The sequence below is a fragment of the Malaya genurostris genome, chromosome 3, assembly GCF_030247185.1.
Source record: "Malaya genurostris strain Urasoe2022 chromosome 3, Malgen_1.1, whole genome shotgun sequence".
Lineage (NCBI taxonomy): Eukaryota > Metazoa > Arthropoda > Insecta > Diptera > Culicidae > Malaya > Malaya genurostris.
This window is the reverse complement of record NC_080572.1, coordinates 9,179,809-9,206,672: the sequence shown is the minus strand read 5'-3', so window position 1 is coordinate 9,206,672 and position 26,864 is coordinate 9,179,809. Positions and strand designations below refer to the sequence as shown.

At 37.4% G+C, this 26,864-nt stretch overlaps 1 protein-coding gene across 1 annotated transcript in view; it reads right to left on the bottom strand.

Annotated features, from left to right (window-relative positions):
- Nucleotides 1-26,864, bottom strand: part of LOC131437958 (G protein-coupled receptor kinase 1) — a 198,263-nt gene that overhangs the window by 84,040 nt on the left and 87,359 nt on the right. Inside the window, exons 2-3 of the mRNA XM_058607664.1 lie at nt 14,555-14,631; nt 1,691-1,764 (exon numbers count right to left, since the gene is read on the bottom strand). Coding sequence (XP_058463647.1) covers nt 1,691-1,764; nt 14,555-14,631 — 151 coding nt within the window. The remainder of the gene's footprint in view (nt 1-1,690; nt 1,765-14,554; nt 14,632-26,864) is intronic.

The window sequence follows — 26,864 nt, the reverse complement described above, 5'->3', positions numbered from 1 at the left end:
CTTTTTGCCCTTCTCATATAGAAGGAATATGCAATCACTGTGAAAACCAACTGCCGTATACCATTTGAATAAGTTTGTCGAGCTCGCAAAGTGTCTGTGTGTGGTATATGTATATGCGACAAAAATATACAGTTGATTTTCTCAAAAATGGCTGAACCAATTTCAACAAACTTAGCTTTGTGTTAAAGGACTTGTAGTGGTATGTCCCTTCTACAGAAACAGTGATAAACTAGATTGTTGCAATTACCGCGCAATCACATTGCTGAACGCCGCCTACAAGGTACTTCTTCAAATCCTTTGCCGTCGAATATCACAAATAGCTAAGAAATGCTTAGGGTCGTACCAAGTGGAAATTACTGGAGCCCGCGTCACTACGAATCACATATTCGCGATAAAACTAGTACTCCAGATGTGTCGTGAATACAACGTACCCACGCATCTCCTGTTCATTGACTTCAAAGCGACATACGGCAAAATCGATCGAGATCAGCTATGGCAGATTATGCACAAATACGGATTTCCTGATAATCTGACGCGATTAGTCAAAGCAACGATGGTTAGAGTGATGTGCTACGTCCGAGTATCTGGGACGCTCTCGAGTCCCTTCGAATCTCAATAAACTTTGGAAGGTGTGATTCGAAGAGCGAGTATTGACACGAGTGGCACGATCTTTCGAAAGTCCGTACAGTTTTTTGGCTTCACGCAACATTGAGAAGATGATGGAAACACACATCCGACTGAAAGCTGAAGCAGGCGTATTGAATTTTAACCTAATCCGAATCCCAGTCCCGGAACTAGAGAGTGAAATGAGCCTAACATTTTAAACCGTCACTTAGAGCGAAGCAATAAATTAAACCGTCACTTGACTCATAACTCTTTACTAATTGGAAAAGTAACTTTCTAGTTTTTATACAAGTTTTTAAATAAAATCGTCTAATGATATTTATGAAAATATTAGTAGTATGTGGATTAAAAATAGGTTTTTTCTACATTTTTGTATCTTATTTCGAGTTTTTTTAATAATTTTTGCAGCTTCTGCAGTATATATCCGATTTCATTATTTTAACTATATTTAAATTTTTATTGTTTGCTAAATCATGGTTGTTTTGTTGCCTGATCTGATGTCTACAGTATTCATTGAAGCAGTTCAACTTAAACCGCTAGGCAGACGCAAGGCTTGCGCTACTTGAGTAACAACTTTTTATACTGTTGCGCCGAAGTTCAATCTGTTTTCTGATGTCTTAAACTTTAACAAGTCGCGACTTACTGGTCTTCTCTTATTTGGTAGCGCTCGGTATAAGTTGAACAGCTAGATGGCAATAGCAGTTCAATTTGATTTGCTAATACACTGATGAGGCGAAAACCAATCTCTTAATTCCATTTCTAGCGTTAATTGCTGTTTAAGTTTATAATGGTTAAAATCATTGTTTTCGTTTATCGAAATCCATTTGTTTGCCTTATTTTGCAATATGCCGAACATGATTCCCATATGTGAAAAGGCTTATATGAAGTATTGACGTGTTTGTTCATCTACTTATGACTACGTGAGCGTGCAGCGGAACACACAACGCGCCGATGTCGGCACTCGGCTTCGGAAGGAAAATTAGCGGGATAGTGTGACTCCTTCGCTGCCGTCGCTCGTTAGCTATGCATGTGTGAAAAATCGTGTCGAAAACAACTGTTTACTCACCTCTTCGTAGAATTTTAAATGCGGCACCGGTTCGTCTGAGATGTTGTCGCAGAAATCTCGGAATAGAAGATATCCTACAAATGAAACGGAAAAAAGAGCAGAGAAAAGATTCATCTTAGTTTGCGGCGATGACTTTGTGGCGACGATGCAGAATGAATCGTTGGATGATTGGCGCTGATTCAGATCCAATTGAAAATATTATTGTTGGAGTGTTGCAACTTGCGCTGAATATGCGATATTCCAAACGTGAGCAGCTGGCCTCCCTACGCTCGATGGTGTTATTTGAATATGAAATTAATCCATTCTAATGAACGAATTGGCATCGATGCAAACGTCTGTTTTGCATGGATCCCAGTTACAGTGAAGGAGAGTTTGGCCGAATGTATTTTCGTCGAAGCTGATAATCCTAGACTAGATAATTGAAAATTTCTAACTATTGTACTGTTGGATAAATTGTCATTTTTCAACAGGAAAATTGAATTTTGGTTTACTGATTCTTATTATTGATTATCAGTTTTTGTCAAAAATAGCCGACGTTCCCGACACACCTACACCGATGCCGACTCATACGCCAAAAACCTTCTGGCTGACAATGATCAAGTTTGTGGCAAGCAATTAGGGCTTGAACGGATTATTCCCAAAAACGAAAAGGATGCAAACATTATAAACTGAAAATTTTCTATCCAGCCAATAGATTCTGATTTCAACAGAGAGAACAATAAGCACGAAATAATCTCGCACTGTGGAGGCCACGGTAGGGCACCGTTGAGGATTAGATGAATATTAGCTCACAAAATCGATTATGGCACGAGGAAAGAATTTATCACGATTGCTACGGTTGTTATATGAGTGGAGTGTAGCCTTGTGAGAAAATCGAATCTTAATCAGTGTCGAAGTGGAGGCTTTATTGCCGAAAAGAGCAGGCAGAAAATAATGCTATTCTGAGCTCTTTCGTTGGGAAAATGCTTCGGCAGGAAGGTTATCTAGTTGGTATTTGGATTTCTATCGGCGGAGGAATATTGACATTAAATATACGTACAAAACCTTTACAGTTTTATTACTAGAACTTGAACTGAACAGAGGGATATTCAACTGAATATCAAACGTTCATAACTATGTTTGAATGAATGATTGCTAAAATCAGTTTAGTTCAACTCAGTTTCAAAAACCCGTTTATGTATTTTCAAGTGTAAAAATCGGATAAAAACATTGAGTCCAAATACCGGATCAAAACATGGCCGATTCATCCAAAGAACTACTCAATTTTCTCAGAGATGGCTCAACATCAACTGCTACGTACTGATGAGTCAAAGACAAAACGTAAAATCAAATTAAAATAGGGTTGTACACCTAGCATAAATTTGGGGCCATAAAAATGTTTCTCTTCAAATTACGGCTTAATAGTAGCTTTCAAACAAGCTTAAGTTTGCTGAGATCGGTTCAGCCATCTCTGAGAAAATTGAGCGGTAAAAAACAACGCGTTTTGTCGGTTATATCACTTATACCATCATATCTCCGGAACTTGCAGTCACAGCCATTGCTTTTTGAACTTGATCAATGGTCCAATAGTAACTTTAAAACGAGCCTAAGTTTGTTAAAATCGGTTCAGCCAACATCGAGAAAATTGAATGATGAAAAAATTTATAGTACGGTGACCACACAAAGACATTTTTCGATCACGTCGAGCTGAGTCGAATGCTATATATAACACTGCGGGTCTCCGAGGCTCCGTCGATTTTTCCAGCAATTTTATTACCTTTCTATAGAGAAAGTCAAAAGGTGTGACGATGAATCAAATGTGCAAAGATACCTGAAAAATTTAGAGAATCAGAATTGGAAAAAAATTTACATCAAAGCTTTTAAATTCATGTTAAAAATGCATTTTAATTTATGATAGATAGTGAAAACAAATTTGGTTTGAATTTAATCCTCCTTGCCCGACTAGTTTTGACCATCGCGGGCCACCGACGACACTCCTATCGGGTTGTTCTAACTGTTGAGTTAGGACCACACAACCGTAAGGGATTAAAAATATGTCCATGATCTGAAAAAGACCGTTTAGTGTGTTTGTAATGATCGAGCATCCGATGTTCAAGGTTACCCATCAATTTTCACGAATGGAAAAAATCAACAAAATTCGGATGAAAGCAAGGCGAACGATACATTAAAAAACCACAGAAGGTCATCTACTTCAATCGATGCGTAGAAATATTTCCAAGTAGCAGATGCAATGTGTGTGTGTGTGTGCAATGCCGCCTCAATGCAATGTTTGCATCAAATGGATTCAAACATTACATAAAGACTTTCGATCTTTTGCAAATGGCTAACAACCGATGCGTATTTAGTTTGTGCTATTTATTTTTGTATAAATAATTAACATTTACCGATCTTATCAATACCTAATATCCATATGCATTGAATATATTTTTTTTCCAATCGTATCCAAATGTTCTGTCTCCGGAACCAAGAAATTACACTCTTGGGACATAGCATGATGTTGCACAAATCTGAATATTTTGTCGAAAATAGAAATATTATCTACACCCAAACAGGTTCTTTTACTTACAAAACGTATTTTGCTTTATACGTTGAATTGTTTAAGGATAATATTACAGACGGTTTCATCAAAACAAGAAGGATGAATTAAACGCAATTTTGAAATCTCATTAAGGGGTTTAAACACGCTTCAACAAAAAGACGTGCGTTTCAAATTAGCGATTATGCACCCTCTCGTTCTACTACTAACGTAGAAGGCGATAGCATCCAGTCAACACCGTTCTATGGACCAAATGTCATCATAGATGATATCGAAAATCTGTTTCAAATTGGTCAAGCTGTAAATGTTCAAAACCTGACCACTGTTTGTATGATTTTACTATCCTAATTTTAATACTAGAAAATGCGGAGTCTTTAGAATATGATAGATACTCTAGAGACTCCGCATTTTCTAGAATTAAAATCAGTGATTTTCCAAGAACTTTGAATTACCTACGAAAAAAATCGAAAGGTTTTTTTTCATAGGTAGGTGAAGGTATGTTCGATTGTTCAGACCATGGCATCGTACTGCAGCCGCACATTTTGTTTCGATTAGGAGAGTTGTTGGTTGTTTGTAAATTGGCCTGAATACTTTCTGAACGATATAAGATATACTATGTAGAAGATAAAACTTGCATTCAGTAAAAACAATTCAAGCGAAGAGGTTGTGTTTCGATTATACTGCAAAAAAAAGCAGTTAATGTAATGGATGATCTCAAGGAAGATCATCCGAATCCGATTCCGGATAGTAGTAAGATCTTAATTACTCCAAGGGCTAAACATTATCCAGAGGGTAATTGTAGTAATAAATCTAAATGTATCAAATGTCAAGGGCCTCATAAGGATAGTTTTTGCGATAAAGATATTGAACAATGTGTTTATTGTGGGGAGAGTCCTTATGATCTTTCAGTATGCGCTGCATTTAAGCTGGGTAAAGACAAAATTAAGCTTTCTTTAAAAGCACGGTCTAAGCGCACTTATACAGAAATGCTTAAAACGATTATTTATGTCCCACCTTCAGAAACCGGTTTTTCAAATCTTACGGAGCCAGAGGAATCTGGCTCTGACGGAAAAAGTGAAGATACCTTGATTGTCACTCCTCAAGGGTGTGTTAAGAGAAGATTACCAAATCACAAATTACCAAAAAAGATACCTAAAATTACACCTTTAAAAAAAGATCCCCGTGTTAAATCTTAAAAGCCAAATTTGAAAGCAAAAACTGTGCCTCCTGGTTTGTCAAATTCACAAACCAATCCAGGAACTAGCACAAAAAAAGACAATAATGAACCTCTAAAGACCTTCATAACGGCATTCCTTCCAATAGTTAGAAGTTTTTTGTAACAGTTATCAGCCAGTTCTCTCAGGTTTTGTATCATTTGATGGATAATTTATCATCCGCCGCAAATGACTCAATCACTGTCCTGCAGTGGAATTGTCGAAGCATCATGCCAAAACTTATGTATTTAAAGTTTTATTGCATAGTCAAAAAAATGTGATGTATTTGCTTTGTGTGAAATATGACTTACATCAAACATAGCCTTAAATTTTAAAGACTTTAACATTATACGTCTCGATAGAGACTCTCCGTATGGTGGAGCGCTTTTAGGAATTAAGAAAAGCTATTCGTTTTATAGATTAAATATTCCGTCGACTTCTAGCCCAGAAGTGAGTGCTTGTCAAATAAACATTAAAGGAAAGGACATTTGCATTGCTTCGGTGTAATGCTTAATGAAATAGTCGATGCCCTTCCTGCTCCACGTTTGATTTTAGGAGATTTCAATTCGCACGGAATGATGGGGGGTTCCGTTTACAATGATAGCAGTTCATCTTTAATATATAATATTTGCGACAAATTTAGCATGGCGGTATAAAATATGGGTAGCATGACACGGATCCCAAGACCTCATGCACGTCTAAGTGCATTAGATTTATCCCTTTGCTCGACTTCAATTCGACTAGATTGCACCTGGAAAGTATTTCCTGATTTACACGGTAGCGATCATTTACCAATCATTATCTCAATTAGCAGTAACAAAGGCATTGCTAATTCAGGTAATATTCCATATGATTTGACAAAAAATGTTGACTGAATTAAATACCAAAGTAATATCTCAAGTACCTTGAACTCAATGGAAGAGCTCCCCCCACTTGAAGAATATGACTTCCTCGTTTATTCGATTCTGGAGGCCGTAGAACAAACCCAAGCTAAACGATTTCTTGGTCCATCGACCAACAGAAGGCCTCCAAACCCTTGGTGGGACAAAGAGTGCTCAGATGCTAATCACGCGAAACAAAATGCTCTCAAAACGTTTTTAAATCGAGGAGGAAGAACTCCTCAGAATTTTGAAAAATTCTTGACTCTAGAAACCAAGTACAAAAGCATACTTCGGGCCAAGAAATGTAGCTATTGGAGACATTTTGTCGAAGGTTTGTCAAGAGAAACCTCAATGAGCCAGACGAATAAGGAATCGTAACGTAGGAAATGAGAGTGAGGAATACTCGAATCGATGGATATTTGATTTTGCGAGGAAAGTTTGTCCAGATTCTGTTCCTACGCATAGCATTATTTGGGAGTCTTCTCCAAATGATGATTGCATTGATAGCCCTTTTTCAAAGATGGAATTTTCCAAAGCACTCATGTCTTGTAACAATAACGCTCCTGGGTTGGACAGAATTAAATTCAACTTGGTAAAGAATCTGCCCGACCTCGCAAAAAGACGTTTGTTGGAATTGTTCAACAAGTTTCTTGAGCAAAATATTGTCCCACCTGACTGGAGGCAAGTGAAAGTTATCGCCATTCAAAAGCCGGGGAAACCAGCTTCCAATCACAACTCATATAGACCCATTGCAATGTTGTCCTGCATCAGAAAATTGTTCGAAAAAATTATTCTTCGACGTCTCGAGTCGAGACGAACGGTTTGTTGTCAGATACTCAGTTTGGCTTCCGTAGAAATAAAGGGACGAATGATTGCCTTGCATTACTTTCGTCTGGCATCCAAATTGACTTCGCTCGAAAACAACAAATGGCATCTGTATTTCAGGACATTAAAGAAGCATTTGATTCAGTTTCCATTGGTGTCCTTTCAGACAAGCTCCACCAACATGAGCTTCCAGGGGTTATAAATAATTATTTGCACAACTTTTTGTCAGAGAAGCGCATGCATTTTTCACATTGCGATTTGACAACATTCAAGACCACTTACATGGGTCTCCCACAAGGCTCATGCCTCAGTCCGCTCCTCTATAATTTTTACGTGAATGACATTGACTGCTGTCTAGTAATCTCACACTAAGACAATTGGCAGATGATGGCGTGGTTTAAGTTACTGGACCCAAAGCTATTGATCTGCAAAAACCATTTCAAGATACCTAAGATAACTTGTCCGTTTGGGCTGTTCATCTTGGTATCGAATTCTCTGCGTAGAAAAAAGAGCTGGTCGTCTTTTCAAGAAAGCATGACCCCGCGCAGCTTCAGCTTCATATGATGGAAAGAATGATCCAACAGGGTTTGACTTTCAAATACCTCGGGGTGTGGTTTGATTCCAAATGCACGTGGGGAGGACACATTAGGTATCTGATAACAAAATGCCAACAAAGAGAAAATTTTCTTCGAACAATAACAGGATCAGACATGGTTAGGGGCCTGGACGTGAGTAGGGACTTCATTCGTGTGATGTCCAGACTCATGTCCAATCACTGTTTGTTACTGCGATATCGATCATGTCGTTTGTACATGCTTGAAGTATCGTGATATCAGATCTCAACTAATAAATTCCTTGCGTACTCAAGGTAGTCTATCCAATGTCCCAATTCGCGGCATTCTTGCTTGCGGTGACCTTACATACATGAGACTTCTTTATCATTTCATTGAGTCATTCAATGATATTCGAAATGTATTAGGTTTAAAACACTGTGTGTTGTGTATGCCACGGCGAAGAAAAACTTATGTAGATTGCCTATGAAATAAACGTATTTATGAAAAAAAAACATAAAACTTTTCATAAAATACAACCAATTAATAAATCTGTCGACCAGGTTAAAAACTTGAGTACCCTTCGCTTGTTAATAGGATATAATGACAAGTTTCACATCATATCCACTGCCAAAATTTCACCCAACTAAGAAGCAGACGTCAAAAAAACTGCTCTACATTCGAAAACTTCTTCTTATCCACGCGATAAAGATGAGCGAGTGGCCTTTTGGGCACAAACAGCAGCCTTTCTAGCTTATCCGAACCAACAATCGCGGGAATTGGTCTCCACTTGCCATATAATTGACGGCCTGAAAAGAATAATATCCAGCCCTCCTATCCAACAAACGCTTTGTTTCACACCACCCCTAATACTAACGGAAATGAGAAAGAATCGCTCAATGTTTGTTTCATCTACGGACGGAGCAGTGAACTTTTCGCGCTGACCGTGCGTTTCTGGTCTCAGGCATGAGTCACACATTCCGTCAGCTGTCTGCATCCCTCTCACGGGAAGGCAACGTATGGAGTATGACATTGTGCTTAACCGAATGGAGAAGACAAACCGCGAAAAAATATTTATTTTTGCTACCAAACACCCGTGAGCAACATTTAAACCAATTTGTGGAAACCCGATTGCAGATCCGTGATTGAAATATGAAATTATTTCGAACAGTGTTTCATTATATGCCGACGTAATTGATTTACCTATTAAACAACCAACAGAATAAGTTAATTCTGTGGAACGATGCGTTCGTTTGTTATGTACTAGTAAAAATGTTTTTCACTTCATTTTTTTCTGCAATATTAATTTAATTTTCTGGTGTAGTTCGGAACAGAAAATGGTGTATATCGCCTGTGAATTTAAATTTCAAATTGCGAATAATTTAAATCGTTAAAATCCATCGAAAGCAATCAGTCTTTTGAGAAATTATCTATCGAGTGCTTTTTCGTTTCCTGTAACCATGAGGTGAGACCCAAACTATGGTATAGGGATTATGTATTTGTGATGTTTTTTACTGTTACCCAAAAAAAAGTTTCATGTTTAGCATCACTCCCATCCAATGAAAATTGCAGAAAAATTGACAAAAAAAAATATTTTTTTGAAGACACGATGAAGTTGACAAAAAAGCATTTTTTGTGTAAAATAGTGTGAAAAATTTATTCCACGAACCGCACGAAACGCTGTCATGCTGTTTCGCAATTTTCTTTTGGTTCTAGATATACAATGGATATGGAAGTTTAACTAATTATCATAAAAACAAGGTACTTGCAGAAAACTAAATAGTAAAATCAGGAAAAGAGAGAAATTGGGGTAAAACTGACATGAAAGTAAATTTTGTGGCTAACTGTCATCAATCGGTTCCATTGGATTTTTTTCCGAAAAATACAGCATACGAATACATAGTAAATTAATTCAATATTTATGCTGGTTACTGCGCTTTTAAAATATCAGCATACATACTTGCAGTGTGTACGTGAGTCAAAATATAAAAAAGCAAAAACGAACTGTTTCTTGATTGATTACTATTACAGGGTCCGGCACTCGAAGTGTAACCAACTTCAGACCGCTCGCGCAGCTGACGCACGGGCATCAGCTCTCTAGAAATTTGCTAAATGACAGTTCGGAGTTGTATTGTTTACAAGCGCAAGAAAGCATTTTGCCAAAAGTGAACGCGAAAAAAAAATCTTGACTTGAGAGAGCGAAGGAGTTGCTTCGTTTGGCCGAAAGCGGTCAATTTCCGAACATTGTATTTTCTGACGAGAAAATTTTTCCAATTGAGCAATTCGTAAACTCTCAAAACGATAGGGTTTACTTGACCGACCGTTTATACGAGAATTTGAGTCATCGATTGGCCACCAGGAGGCAGCACCCGCAACAGATAATGGTTTGGGCCGCTGTAACCGCAGATGGGCGCTCTCCAATCGTTTTCATCGAGCCTGGCGTCAAGGTAAATGCGACATATTATCGGGAAAGTATTCTGGAGGTTGCTTTGAAGCCGTGGGCAGACAAACATTTCGGTGGCAGACCATGGACGTTTCAGCAGGACTCGGCACCGTCTCACAAAGCTCGAGTGAACCAAGAATGGCTGAAAAACAACGTTCCGAACTTCATCACGTCCACACAATGGCTCTCGAATTCACCAGATGCGAATCCAATGGATTATTCTCTTTGGGCCATTTTGGAGAGCAAAGTCCGAACTAAAAGATACACCAGTCTCGAGGCGCTGAAAAAAGTTATTGTCCGCGAGTGGGCCTAAATACCTGCAAGTCACATTCGGCAGCTTGCGATTCGTTTTTTGACCGTCTCAAGGCCATAGTCAAGGCAAAAGGTGGTCATATCGAGCAAAAGTGAATTGATTCTGAATTTTGTATTATTTTTACACATTTTGTACTTTGAATTAAGTAAAAGTAATTTTTCAAACTGAATTTATGGCCTTTTTAATTGGTTACACTTCGAGTGCCGGACCCTGTACTATCGATTTCCTTGTTTTGGAATTTGAAATGCCTTACTCTTCACTATACATGGCGGGGTGTCAATTAAAAATTAGAAAATTAGCCGCGTTTAATTTTTTGTCATACTTTTGAACTCAAATAACTCAGTGACCTGTGGATGGATTTATATAAATTAACTACGAATCGATTCGGGAACATTCAACTTAAACATGTATGGCATCGCCGTTTCAGTATTTCAATAGCATACTATTGAAAAATTGGTTAGGATCGACCTATGTTTTTACTAACCAATCACAGCTGGGCAAATGATGTCTTCCTATTGATATTTCGTGCACGGCCAATGGTTTCGATCGTTGGTCTGCACCTAGAATTTCATGTAGTAGCAGATCTGCTTCGTTCGGTATAGGAAATATTCACGTCATGCAAGAAAAAGTATCGTTCCCTTCTGCATCGCATGAACGTTCGCACAAAAGCGCACAAATCTATAAATATATGCCGTCTTACAATTTGAACTTCAATCAGCAGCCAGCCGCCAACGAAGTAGACAGCTTATCGTTCGCTGAAATATTGCTTTTTGTGGTGTGTCATTTTCTTCCATCTGCTGCACGCTGTGTTCGCTTGAGGATATTGAATTTGTTGATTCTACGGGAATTAGAAGGTCAATTCAGAACTTTCGGCGATAGATTTTTTGGACCTAATTTGATGCACTTGTATCTCGGTAATTTGTTGATGGATTCACCACATTTAACATGTGTGTAGTGCGGCACTGTATACCAAATAACAGATCGGCTGAAAAGTTCGTATCGTTTCTAGGAGAGGGCGCCACTAGAATTAAATCCATACCATTTTCAGTTAGTACCAACCTTCAAAAGATACGTGTATAAATTTGACAGCAGTCTGATTATTAGTTTGAGATATTGCATTTTGAGTGAAAATACTTTTGTTATTGTGAAAAAAAATGGAAAAAAAGATATTTCGTGTGTTGATGAAACACTACTTTTTGATGAAAAAAAGTGCCACCGATACCAAAAAATGGCTTGATGAGTGTTATCCAGACTCTGCACCGGGCGAAGCAACAATTCGTAAGTGGTTTGCAAAATTTCGTACTGGTCATATGAGCACCGGAGACGATGAACGCAGTGGACGTCCAAAAGAGGCTGTTACCGATGAAAACGTGAAAAAATCCACAAAATGATTTTCAATGACCGTAAAGTGTAGTTGATCGATATAGCTGACACCCTAAAGATATCAAAGGAACATGTTGGACATATTATTCACGAATATTTGGATATGAGAAAGCTTTGTGCAAAATGGGTGCCGCGTGAGCTCACAATCGATCAAAAACAACAACGAATTGATGATTCTGAGCAGTGTGAAATTGAACGAATTGGGCTTCGAATTGCTCCCTCATCCACCGTATTCTCCAGATTTGGCCCCCAGTGACTTTTTCCTGTTCTCAGACCTCAAGAGAATGCTCGCTGGTAAAAAAATTAGAAGCAATGGAGAGGTAATCGCTGAAACTGAGGCCTATTTCGAGGCAAAGAACAAATCGTACTACAAAAATGGTATCGAAAAGTTGGAAGATCGCTATAATCGCTGTATCGCCTCTGATGGCAATTATGTTGAATAATAAAAACGAATTTTGGCAAAAAAATGTGTGTTTCTATTAAACGATACGAACTTTTCAGCCGAACTGTTATGTGTTCGTTTGTGTGGGTGTTCACTGCATTTGATTCACTGGTTAGCAACTGGGTTGCTAGGGTTACCACAACGTTAACATCTCTTGCCCATTTGGAAGAGTTGAGGAAAACTGCAACTGAGCACCAATGAAACTGTTGACGATTAGAAACGTCTCAATACTCAACAAGGAAATTCGAATTGATTACATATTATTTTGCATTAATTATGGCTTCAGCTTTAGCGGTCTGTTAAATAAGAACGGCTGTTATATTGTGCCCGACGTTTCGACCACTGGTTATGGTCTTTTTCAAGGGAAATATCTTATCGTTCCTCGTCTAAAAATCGTATGCCCACGAACGAGGAACGTTAAGATATTTCCCTTGAAAAAGACCATAGCCAGTGGTCGAAACGTCGGGCAGTATATAACAGCCGTTCTTATTTAACAGACCGCTAAAGCCGAAACCATAATTAATGCAAAATATTTATACGGTCGACTAATCATCTTTCATTACATATTATTTTTTGGATTGTCTTTAGTCAAACTAATGTTTTAAAAATATGCGTACTCCCGGCATGTACAACAAAATGAAACATAACAATGCTTCCAACAACAACATCAATAACAACAGCAACAAACACAAAGCAATTCCAGAAATGTGTAGCAGGTCATCAGTCTCCATATATTCTGAATTTAATGAAACTTTGCAGATGTTTTCAATTTGATAAACCATTTATTTTTCATTGTCAGAAAGATCAATCTGACACAGGATCAACTTTTTAAAAATAAAAAAGATGTTTTGAATGCACTTCTTTCTTATCACTGTAACTTTCAGTACATACTTTTCAAAGAGTGCCCAATCGATTTTCACCATATTCTTCTTCGACGCCATTCTGGAACAATTAGCAGTTTCAGAACTACAACGATGAGAATAAGGAGTGTATCGAAAATGAAAATAAGCTATCCACATACATTTGTGTTGTACGCATGTATTTGTGATGGTTTTTATTGCTCAGATCACAGCATGATGATGTACTTGTTTGTGCGGTTGAAATTCTGCGTTTTCAAAATGTCGCGTATTGAAAAGGAACTGAAAATTAAGGTTTCGGACACATGGCGCAGTGAGAGTCACCTGAAGACCTACAAGAAGCAGAAAATCTAGAAAAAAAAATTAGAACAGAAAAAGCGAACAGTAACAAGGGCCCGGGAACTGTATTCTCGTCTTTTGCAGTGTCCCGATGCATGCGTTTTGATGAACGATGAGACTTATGTAAAGGAGGACACAAAAACACTTCCAGGTCCACAATACTTTACTGTCGTCGTTGAGGAGGATGTGAGCGATGCGGACAGGTCGATTCAAGTGGAGAAATTCGGTCGAAAAGTACTGGTATGGCAAGCAATATGTTCCTGTGGTTTGAAGTCAACCATTTTTTACACTACCGCAACTATAAAGGCAGAAATCTATCCATCTGAGTGTCTTCAGAAGAGATTGCTGCCTTTACATAAGAAGCATAGCACACCTCCACTGTTTTGGCCGGATTTAGCGTCGGCTCACTATGCCAAAACCACTCTCAATTGGCTTGCGGAAAAGGGTATAAATTTCGTTGAGAAAAATATCAATTCCCCAAATTACCCTCAGCTTCGACCCATCGAACGTTACTGGGCAATCGTGAAGAGGGTCTTCAAGAAGACTGGTAAGGCAACTGAGAACATGCAGGAGTTCGAAAAAAATTGGACTCAAGCGTCCAAAAAATGCGATGCAACACTTGTCCGGAACTTGATGAAGAGCGTTCTATTAAAAGTTCGAAAATTCGTGAAGGAATAACATAAATTTCATCCGTTTTTCATTATGCTCAAGTTTAACCTCGTACAATAAAGGATCAATTTTTAGTTTGAATAAAATATCGTTTTTTATCATAATTTGAAAGAAAAATTTGTGGATAGCTTATTTTCGATACGCTCCTTAAACGGAACGCTGTTTGTTGAATTTCAATACTGTTTGTCTGTGTGTTATGCACGACAAGTTAGTAAAACGATATTCTTCGTCAATCAACTAGTCTGTTGCAATGCGGGTTATTTGAATAATCTGTTTTGCGTACCGTTCACGTCAAACAAGAGACGTTCAGCTGTCTTTTTTGCAATAGAGTAATCTTAAACATTATAGGATAATACTGATTTCAACTTTTAAAAAGGATTATCAGACACTTAAAAACAATTAGATACTTACCAAGCACTTGGTTGAATATTTTGTCGAAGTTCACCTCATTCTCCTTTTCCAAGTATTTGTGCATCACACTTCGTACGCTGAAAATACACAAAACGAAAAAGACAGTTATTACACTGAATTCTGCAATTGTTTCAGGTTACATTCAACAAATAATTTGATTCGGTCTGGGTTCTGCAGAATACAGTAGCACAGCCGCAGGATGGAATGTAAAATGGTTCAACGGAAAACTTTAATTAGCTTTACCCACCCACAAGCTGTTTGACATAGTTATCAACAGTTTGTTCGACAGGCTCTGTTCTAAATTGCCTCTATTAATTTGGACAATGGTGAGGACTTGCTTGCTCGTTTATAGTTGATTTAAGGGTCCCTTTTATATCGGCATCCGACCATTAGTTATTCATTGGGTGTTGTTGGCTTTGTTATTCGAACCGGAAGCAGATCGATAAATAATTTGAAAACGTTTTTACTTTTGAGAACGAGTTCTCGTTTTAATGTTAATCATATTGTATTTTTAATTAGCCTACTAAATTTTTATTCAACGAGTGGCATAAGTCCAGCTGGGCATCCATCACAGCATTGTTCGTTTGAAGGCTATACTAGCGCCCCGTCACCGTCTACTGGATTGACGTCAGCAGGTATGTGTGCAACGACCAGCAGAGTTTACAAAATCGAAACAATGATACGGTATAGGGTGACAGTAATAATAATGATAAAATAGTGTTAGGTAACAATATGGAAACAATTATTATCAACGACTGTTACAGTAGGTCAAAAAAAAAATCTCCACAAACAGAAGAATTGATTGATTTTTCATTGCAATTAAATATTTGTCATCCTCCCCTTGATTGATTCACGTCAAATGTTTAGGTCTTTCGCCAAACCATCAGCCAACCTGAAGAGTAAATCACTACTAGAAAAACAAAATCAAAGTGATTTCAGATGCAGAAGCGTGAGTTTTTCCCTCTAGTGTTCGTTGTTCCATTTTTTTGCGTGGGTTACACCATTGAATTTTATGGTGATTGGTGATTGAATTGACGTGTATGAGGCAGTAGAGAGGGTGTGGGAATGTTTGTAACTCAATATCGCAAACATGTTAAACCAACATCACACGGTTGGAAATTTCACTCACAGCTGATCGTCATGAAAATTAGTTCAAAACCTGGAGGCGATGATTATATCCAGATGCTTTATGATGCTCGAAATAGAACAACATATACGGAATTGGATTAATACAGATAAAATAGTATGAAAAATTACACAGTTCGAATGAGACCTTTAAATTTTCGTTATGTAATTATCATACGTGACAAAGTTTAATGTTTGATTTGACTATTACAGGGCTTGAAATACAGATAAATACTATATAACAAAAGTCAATGCAAATTGCATCATATTTAGAATAGTGGACACATTTATAACTATTTTTTCTTTATTTTTATTGTGTACTAGTAAGCAGAGATGTCCATCTCCTCTGTATGACGAAGAGCAAGTATAATTTCTCCCCTCGCGCTGACAACATCAACGAGAGCTCTTCTCTTTTACCACTGTTATATAAAGTGCACACGCATCATAAGAGCGAGTGGTTATTCCCTTTCAACTCTAGCACTAGATCACACAAAATTGCTAAAGCAGAGCTCTGAAATTCTCTGTGGTGGATGAAGATATTTTTTCCGAAGTGTGCACGCAGGTGAGGACTCTGGTGTACGGTTTACATAAGAGAAGCGTGGGGCACGCATATTCAGCAAAAGCGCAATTTATCGTTAAAATTTAGTTTTTCCTTGCTGCGATAAAGATTGTCATAGCAAGGTCATCGTTACCTTCTATAAACTTAAAAATTAAATCACAGAAGTGTCCGCTCACTAGCACGCACCAGTGGTCACTTGGATGTATTTAGGCGAAAGCGCGTGAGAGCGATTCATGCGAAGGGAATGTGTTTCACTCGCACCAGCTGCTTTAACCACAAGCACACACTCAAATTCTGTTTATTCGACACTGAGAAGAAGTGCGCTTTCCTTTTTGTGTGATGTTCGCTTCTTGCATCTCCTGTGTAGAAATAAATCTTACACCAGCGTGTATCACTCTGGTGAAATGCCCTCACCGCTAGTAAGGTTCGAGCGCATTACGGAAATCTAATCCGTAGTCTAGCTGACATTCTGCACGTGTGTAAATTCAAAATTTTTATTCAGCGACTTGTCTATTTTTGGCTTTGATAAACACATCTTTGCTTATTAATAACTTGGAAGGATAATCGAGCTTCAATCTCAAACAAGATTTATGACAGTATATTTTAATCTTAAGTCACAGTAAATCAACTCTTCAAAATATATTCCTATTCGTGACAGTATCCAAAATGTGTCGGACTCAACTTTATTTTTCGACACATTTAGGCAGCGCGAAGTGCGTGGAATCTCGGATCACCACGCTCGATTGAAATCCCAAAAATATTTTCAAGTAAGTTCAGGCATATAGACCAAGAGATAATATTTTACACGGACGGATCACGAATTAAAGAGGCCGCTGGGTTTGGTATGTTCACAAGTAATGTTTCGGCCTTCAAGAACCTGCATCTGTTTATATAGCAGAGTTAGCAGCACGTCATGATAGCTTGAGTGTAATCGACACATTATCTCCAAACCATTATTTCATCTTCACAGATAGTCTGAGTGCAATTGAAGCCATTCGTTCAAATATGGCTGGCAAGAATGAACCGTGTTTCTTGGGCAAAATTAACCTGAACGACGTATTGAATAATAACTATCAATTCATTGTTGTCTGGGTTCCAGCTCATTGCTCCATTCCAGACAATGCAAGAGCCGACAATTTAGCCAAACGTGGTGCTCTTGAGGTTGAAATTTTTGCGCGACCTATTGGCTCAACTGATTTTCACAAGCTAAGATTCAAATGAAAGGTCTCATGGTCCCATAGCCTGCTATTGAATTTCATTTGGATCTGACTTCCGGTTCCGGGGTTACAAAGTAATATGGGAAAATTAGAAAAAAGTGTGCATTCAATTTTCTCTGAAACTGCTCAACCGATTTTCACAAACTATGATTCAAATGAAAGGACTTATAGTTTTCTAAAAATTTCTAGAACATTTTATCCAAATCCGACTTCCGGTTCTGGAACTAAAGCGTGATAAGTGGAAAATTGCCAATTTCATTAGTATTTTTCCACGAACGATGATATTCTTCTAGTTTGCAGAGCTCGTTAGTTTGTGGGCATAAAAGAATAATTCGACATTACTGGTTCCCCCTTTGCCTGTCCCGGAAGCACAGAAAGTGATGCAGAAAAACTTAAAAAATGCGATCCTTGAACCGATTTTCACATATCTTGATTTGATTTAAAGCTCATATTATATTTCAAGCTACCGTGAAATTTCATCCGGATCCGACTTTCGGTTCCGCAGTTACAGGGCGATGAGTGTCAAAGTTTTCAAATCGCCATATAGAACGGCAATACGTACCACACCGAAAGAAGAAGAAAACACAAAACAAACGATGCGCGCTTTGTTCTTTTTCGTACACGCTATGAAGAAAACGAAACTGTTACGGAATTTATATTATATATTATATTATATTATATTATATTATATTATATTAAATTATAGGGTTGATTAATAAATATAAATATAAATTTGTTTTCCTTATAAGTTATCATTTTTAAAGTAATCTTTTAACTAACTATCAAGGTCGTCACAAGGTGAGCTTGGTCCTCACTGGTTCCTGTTTCATGCCTACACGTGTGTCTGTGGTGACAATTGGTCGAGGGAATGCGTTGATGGTAGAATGAGAGGATGAGAAATGACATATAGATTCAAGTAATATAATATCATAGCATATCGCAACATATCATTTTATTCATTATATTATTTATTATATATTTCATTGTACTATATTAGATTTGTTTTTTTATTATTATTTTTATAGATGTGGATATTATTATTGTTATTAGAAGAGAAATATTCTACTTCCTGCAGTATTGCGAAGATAGAAGAGCATAACTGACACTCTACATTAAATGTTATTTTATATATTGTTTTATGATATATTATATTATATTGTATGACATTGTATTATATTATATTAAATTAAAATACATTATATTATGTTATATTGTATTATTTTGTAATCTATTATATCATTTTATGTTATATTAATTTCATTACACTATGTTTCAATGTATTTATCAATATAAAACATTTTGCACGAGGGCGTAAAGGGTAGGGAGCATCAGGGCAATTGATGATTTTTGATGTTTTGAGTAATATGAGGAAGGCATCATTGAACCACTAGGTGGATTAAAACAGGTTTTTCAAATCTGTCTTGCCTTAGGTAAAACTAAGATTATTAAAAAAATTTCTTGCTGGGTTGACTGAATTTCACAGTAAAATAAAAAAAATGAGACTACGTTGACTTTGAACAAAACCTTCCCTCCCACTTCGAAGACAAACGTAGACTTTTATGAACCTATAAAAAGCTAATCTGATAATTTATCACTACTGTCAATATGAATGATTTAAACTAAAAAAAAAACACGTAGTTTATCGCGATAGATGTTCAATTTATCAAAAATTTGTACGATGTATAGGTCATTTTACAGTAGTTGTTGCAACAGTTTCAGTTTTCAAAATTGACCAATGCTCAAATCGAAGTTAGTATTAGTCTACATTAATCTAAACACTCCAAAAACTCCATTGATACTAAAGTTGTTCGAATTCGTTCTGTACCGACGAAGATAAAGCTATTCGAAAATACCGTTCCGACTGTTTTTTAGACTTGAATTTTCTTGAACAAATAACTGCTATGAACTTTTAACTTTTTTCATTACATAAACAATAAGGTTGTTTTTTTAAATGCTTATTAGTAAGCTTAGGATATATGCACATTTGGATTGAATGAATTGTTGTATCTTTATTAAATTTTTCAGTATAGGCTGTTGAAAACAGGCTCGTTCTTGTGAACGCGGAACTTCAGAAAATCATTTCCCAAAGATAGCACGTAAAGTTTGAGAGTGGAAGGATTAATAATTTCGGAGCAGTTAATTTTTCAATCACGACCGGTACGCGCGGAGCGTACCGCAGCGCGACTCGCTTGAACAAACCGGTACAAACCTAAATGAATAAAGTAACGAATTAAAAAAATTGTGATTTCCATAAGAAATTCCAAAACCATTGTACTACAACATTTTCCAAATCATACTCGGAAAAAAATAGTTGAATGCGTTGTGGACAATTGAAAAAAAATTGGACCAATGCATTTATGTGAAAATTTACTTGGCAGCTAAAATGACGTTTTCAAGTCGCGATTTCGTTTTCAAAAGAAAAAATTTAAACATCATAACATGTTGAATTGAAAAAAGAAATCAAAATCTTTTCAGTGGATTCTTCGCAGTGTATGTTAAAATCACTAAATTTCAGGTCTCGAAAACAGAACGATGCAAGAGCGGTCCTCTCAGAAACCATCGATGCAACACCACAAAAGTGTGCGTTTATGCACAAGTTTGTGATACTTTCAGGAGACCGACCAAAGATACAGAGATGGCTTCAACTGAGCAAAAAGCAATAGAAGACAGACGGCATATTTACATATTTATCATGAAAACTAGCTTGCAACCAAACTGTACCGTACCATCGTCGTCGTCGTCGTCTTCGTCTTTATCCTCATCCTTGTCGTTGTCGGCACCTTCACCGTCATCTACTGTTGCCTAACTAGCCTAACAGAGCACTGTACCGTCACCTGTACCAGCCAGCGGCAGGAGCAAAAAGTTCCTATCCGGTCGAATGCTAGTGCTTCCTTCGTTCGCTTGAGCACCGGTTCCAATGGCATCAGTTTCTGGTTCCGCTCCGCTACGACGTTTGTACCTACGTACGTTTGTTTATATTCGTAGCCGTGGAACTGAAACTGGAAACCACACGGAATAGCACACATACCTGAAAGGGTGATGATCCCCATTTCGCCATGATAACGTTGCTCAAGTGTTTGTCGGTTGTAAGAACGCGCTTTTTTAAGTGCGATTTTTTTCAATGCTCAATCGATTTGAAATAAGCACCACTACCTTATACACATGAGAACAACTGACATTTATTTGCACGATATCGTATTCTAGAACTTGTTGGCTGACTACTGCTCTGTGGGTATTCAAAGAAAATTGTTCATCTGGGTGATAAAGTAAAAAAAATGTTAAATTGGTTTACTTTATGTTCATAGTATTTTATGGACGATCAAGTTGCTACATTTGACGAATTGGCAGCCAGATGTGCACATAATTACATACTTCAGTAAATTCAACCACCAATGCATAATTTCGAAATTTCATCACTGATAACGAAATGCTATCGATTCCCCAGCACAAGCTAAACTCGTATTCCCAATGACATGATACAAAAATGTCATACTTTGTCGAAAGATTAATGCCATTACATGCCAGTCCAATTCCTCTGAATTAATACATTCTTGTTTTCAGCACCACGAAGAATATTCGCCAAACACTTTTCGTTTCAATGTCTACAAAACGATAGCGTTTGGGGAGTGCGGATTTTATAATCAATCGCGTCCCAAGTGACCGGGTGTCATTACGGGGAAGCGTGGTATGAGTTCGATGGAATTTTCGAAATCCGCATAACTGTTCTACTGGTTGGCAGCGGGAAGATAGGATATTGGTCCCAGGCGAACGAATAAAATTCGTTTAACCGGTATCGACATTACGAGAAAATGGCATTGTCAAACACAGATTGTTATTTTATTTTCCTTGCCGAACGATTTCCGCTTGATTGCTTTCGGCGATGCTTCGGTTGGTTACTTTCTTTGCTTTTGTCATCAACTTTAATTTGATTTGCATTGGGTAACCGTGTCTGTCACAGGGATAGGTTAGACATAGGTTAGGAACGATTGGCATGCTCTTGGTGGGAATATTGTTGTTGTATGATGTAAAGATAAAACTACCACAAGTGATAAGAGCTCGGAATGGGGATAAGCATTATAATCGTAAAACACATGCGATGTTATTCGATTTGGGATCAATTCATAATTACTCGGTCAACAATTCGATCATAGAAATGAAACACCATTATAACACATCGATCAAAAAGTGCCAGGTTAGTCGGTGTTGAACAGTCGTTTGTAGAGCACACGAATAGCTCTTGGCTCTAGAAAAAAATTTGTGGCTACCTAGAGTAGCATCGATTCAAGGCTTCACTCTTTTTCAAGACTACCTGAATCACTAACAGTCTTTTTGAAGACTAAAAATTAGTCAACCTTTTTTATAGCTATCCAAAGAGTAATATTTTGAGCATTTTTTTTGTTTACAAGACTAATAAATTAATCACCTTTTTTCAAGGCTAGCTATCTAAAGAATTTTTCTTTGAGCTAACCTCAAAATCAGTCTTTATCGAGACTTCTCCAAACTAGGAGTCTATTTCAAGATTAATTTAGCCTAGCTAATTTATCTTCTTCAAAAATACCTAAAATAATACGAAATAACTTCCTTTTCTTTATTTTAAATCCTTCTAACAACATTGACGATCTTACAGAATCTGATTTTAAAGACAACGGACGGGGAGTTCCGTTAATCCTTTGTCATCTAACTATATTACGATATTCTTCCTAAATCGAAATTGAAACCATTCATGACATTTATTTTATCACTAAAGCTTTTTTGCCAATCCAATGCGCTGGTGAACAAATAAATTTGTTTAGAGGCGAGATATCACAAGATACCGATCTAAATTTTGCGTAATAGGGGACCTAAAAGCACAGCGGACAAAATAACCAAAATGGAAAAATATTTCATAATCAACTCATTGTTGAGTATTTTTCAGTTCTTTAAATGTCCACATGAAACATTTTCAGAAAATTCTGTGGATATCGATACATCAATAGTGACGACTGAAATTCGGGCACGCAAGTTGCATCGCGAATATTTGAAGTTTTCCTGCTGGATAATGGACGACGAAACTTATATGCTGAAAGACCTCAAGTAGCTTCCCGGAATGTCTGCATTGCAACAAAACGGCATTGCAACAAAACGGCACAGGGAACCATTTCAGGATGAAGAAAACGGTCAAATTTCTCAACAAATTTTTGGTTTGGCAGGCAATATGCAGCTTTGGTCGAGTAAGCCAAAGCTTCATAACGCCTGGAACGGTAAAAGAGGAATATACCATGAAATTTTCGAAAACCAAATCTAAAAAGTACAGGTGTGTAATGTCAGAGATATAACTGGATGTCGTGAATACGAATAAAACTGACACTTTTACTTTATACTTCTGAATATAAATTAGTTGATCGATAGTGTGAATTGTGCAAGTTTTGCCCTTTTACACTGCTAGAATTTGAAACGATAACCTAAACTACAGTACAGATTAGTTACATTAAACATTCTGACACAGAAATATTACGAAATAACCAGTAGAGTTCCTTATAATAAAATAATGGTGATTCTGAAAAGAACCTTTTATGAAGGCGTTCGTGGTGGAGAGTGACGAGTTGAGTTCAAATTCCGATGGTTACCGCTGACTTCCGTCTTCTATTTCCAGGATGACCTGTTGTCCGTGAATGCGAAACTGATATGTGTTCTGTTGGAGTCTCCTGCTTCTTCCGCTTGCGGTAACAAGCTTTGTATTTCGCTAGGAGATTCCTCGATCGCACCATAATGAACACGATGACAACGACAGCCGAATTCAAAATGAATGGCTTCTGAGCCGGTGCTATATTTTATATAGCAAATCTGCAGAAAGTTTACTACAAACTACAACTAGTTGAAAAATGGGCCGTATACAGTATAGTGAAGTAAAATTTTGCATAATTCTTTGGGTATAAAATTATGCTTCTAAATAGCACCTTAGAGAATTTTGATGTCGATTATTTCATTTCGGATTTCAATATTTTAGTAAAATATACTATCAAAATGCTGTACGGGATTAATTTCTGGCATCCCAGAAGAGCCAAATTGTATAATTTTCTAAGATATTAAACACTGATTTGATATAAACGATTTTAAACACTGTTGCGAATTTAGAACTGAATTCAGAATTTAGAAAAATTTAGAATTTAGAATTCAGAAAATTGCAAAAAAACTGATCAAATTATCTTAGATTTGCACTACACTGATAATTTTAATTTTCGATTTACAAAGAAGCAATGTTTATAGTTCTTTAGATAATATTTAGAGCCGTTAGAAGGGCTGATTTTGCATAATGTTCCACATTGTTGTCCATTTTCCGTTATATTTTGCTCCAATGCAAACGACCACCAACAGGATGATGTAATCGATCTTCTTCGAAAGAAACACTGGCTCTGCGACCGGAGCGTTTGAGGTTTTGTACAACGCTAAAGGTCTGCTCTTATTACTAGCAACTGCTGCACCTGACGACCGAAGTCCAAATGAAAGCATTGACGACTGCTCCACCTGACGATTGAAGTACAAATGAAAGCACGACCTAAGCGTTTGAGGCTTTATACCACGCAAAAGGTCTGCTTTCAATGCCAACTGCTCCACCGAACGACTGGAGTCCAAATGAGAGTTGCGACCTGAGGGTTTGAGGTTTTTAACCGAGCAGAAGGTGCATTCTCCGAAGCTGCTGGTTGAATTGATCATTCCCACGACGTCTGCTTCCACCCAACGCACAAGAAGAAATGATCGATTTTCGATTTTATACGCAGTCAGTTGACGATATGTGCCTGACTATCTCAAAATCGTCGTCCTTGCGCGAAAAACCCAAACGAAAGTAAAGAGTTTTCCGCGTTGTTTTCAATTTTTGAGAAAATTTAATTTTTGAGTTGTTTATCTCACACTGTTCAAAATATTATCGTAAATTCCTGATCATATTTTTGATGAAATAGTGAAAGAATTATGTTGCTGCCATTAATACAAGTCGAGATATTCACTCATTTGTTTGTTTATTTGTTTATTTGTTTGCTTGTTCCATCTGACAATAGAAGTCTTAATGAATATAAAGTTAAGTTATAAAATCGAGGATTGCGACACTTTCTGAACAAACTTATGCGATGATTCACCAAAATCGAATAAATTTTCAACTAGGGAGAAAGTTCGAACACACGCTGCAATAGGTTCGTTGGCTCCAAACGATGTCCGATGGAATCTTTGTTGTAGCAAACCTGTTGATCGTAGAGTTCGTTGTGAAACCCGGAAGTCGATGAGAGACAGGATTTTTGGAGAGTCGATTTCGCCGTTGATAATCTTCGCCACAAACGCAGCTTGTTGAATCTTCCTTCGTCGTTCCAGAGTGTCAAGACCTAACAGGCGACATCGATCAGGGTACGGTGGCAGATCCAAGGGATTTCGCCAGGGAAGGTTTCTTAGCGCAAGCCGAATAAATCTTTTCTGAACACGCTCAATCCGCAAGTTCCAAACGAGTTGATATGGACTCCATACCAAACTGGCATTTTCAAGCAATGGTCGCACTAAGGAACAGTATAACGCCTTCAAACAATGTGGATCCTTAAAATCTCTGCTGATTTTAGTTACGAATCCGAGTTGTTTCGTTGCCTTAGATATTAAAGCAGAACGATGCTGATTAAATGTGAGTTTTGCATCTAATACAACACCAAGGTCATTAACACGGTCAACTCTTGTAAGTGTTTGTCCATCAATTTTGTAGTCGAAGATTAATGGACGAAGTATTCGGTGAAATGTAATTACTTGACATTTGGCAATGCTGATCACAAGATGGTTTTGTCGACACCATGCGACAAATTCATCTAGCAGTTCTTGAAGATGGACGCAGTCCTCTTCACGATTAAGTTCTACTCATTCTTCCATATGGCTAATTTTGAAAAGGCACCCCATAGTAAAGTAAGTCGTATTCACGACAAAAAAATTGATACCAAAACAGAATACCATTGGCATTCCTTTACCTGAAAGAATAAAGAAAATATTTGATCCGAATACGCAACTGCTTTATTTCTTCCGAACAACCCCGAGATAGAATAACTTTCTGACAATCAGATATTAAGTTCGGAAGATCTCATATTGAAATCATCATAATATTGATGCAATTTTATTGCATTCATTTTCGAGGGAATTATTGCATTCATTTCCAAGCGAAACCATTACAGAGCTTAAAGGAGAAATATATTTGTGAATCAATGTATCTTGAGTGATTCTATAGATTCAAAATTGACGATTTTTATGATGTTTTGTATGCCCAAACTGTATATTTTATTTTATATAATCTGAAGCGCGAAAAAAAGAAAAAAGCCAAAGTAATACCTAAAGTCATACGCTCCATATGTTCGGATCACAAGAATGTCGTATACATGCTATGAACTGCTTCCGAGTGTTCAGACAATCCTAGGACTACTGTATCAAACACATTGTATTGTTTGAAGTGAGTAATGAAGGAATACATGTCATAGATTTATACACAGTGAAGTGACAGTCTTATTGCTTCTCAGCAATGGCGTCAAAAGTGTTATCTGGATTCTGTTCTATCGAAAAGAGGTATTTGTGATTGGTTTGCTGAATTAAAACGTTGTCGTAAAATAATAATGGTGAACGTTCTGATTATTCAATTGATATGGTTACTTAAGAAAACGTAAAAAAAACTCCACAAATTAGTTATATCCAATCGTAAATTCCAAGTACGTGAGATAGCTGAGATCGTAAGGATAACGAAAGGCAATGTGTTTACAATTATACATAAGCATTTGACCATGAGAAAGCTCTTTCTAAAGTAGGTGCCGCGTTTACGATATGTGCAATGGATGAAACATGGATCCATCTCTTCATTCCGGGATTATCATCTGAGTGGACTACATCGTCCAAAAGCATTACAGACACAGGCTGAGATTGCCATGGCTTCAGCGTTTTTTTTTTTTGGGATACGCGTGGTATAAGCCTCATCGACTATATTGAGAAAGGAAAAAAATTAATATATTGAGAAAGGAAAAATAATTAATACTACATAGCGTTGTTAGATCGTTGGAATAAAACAATCTAGGAAAATCCATAGTTTCATCAAGACAATGCACCGATTTACAAGTCGATGTCAAGCCTTGGTATTACATTCCTGTAGTGGAATTTGACCTTCTGTTTCACAACAGACTTCGCAGCCGATTCAGAGTGTATAGAATCATTGCATGGCTAGTACTATGGATCCTACTGACGCTAAGAATCCTTCCAGGTCGGGGCTCGAACATACGACAACTGGCTTCTAAGACCAGCGTCCTATGCATTGAACCACCAACCCGGGACATAAATTAAGAAGCAATTGCAGGATGTTAAGTCTATTTAGAGGCATAAGACAAATCCTTCTTCAAGCACTGCATCGGCAAGTTAAATAAGCGTTGGA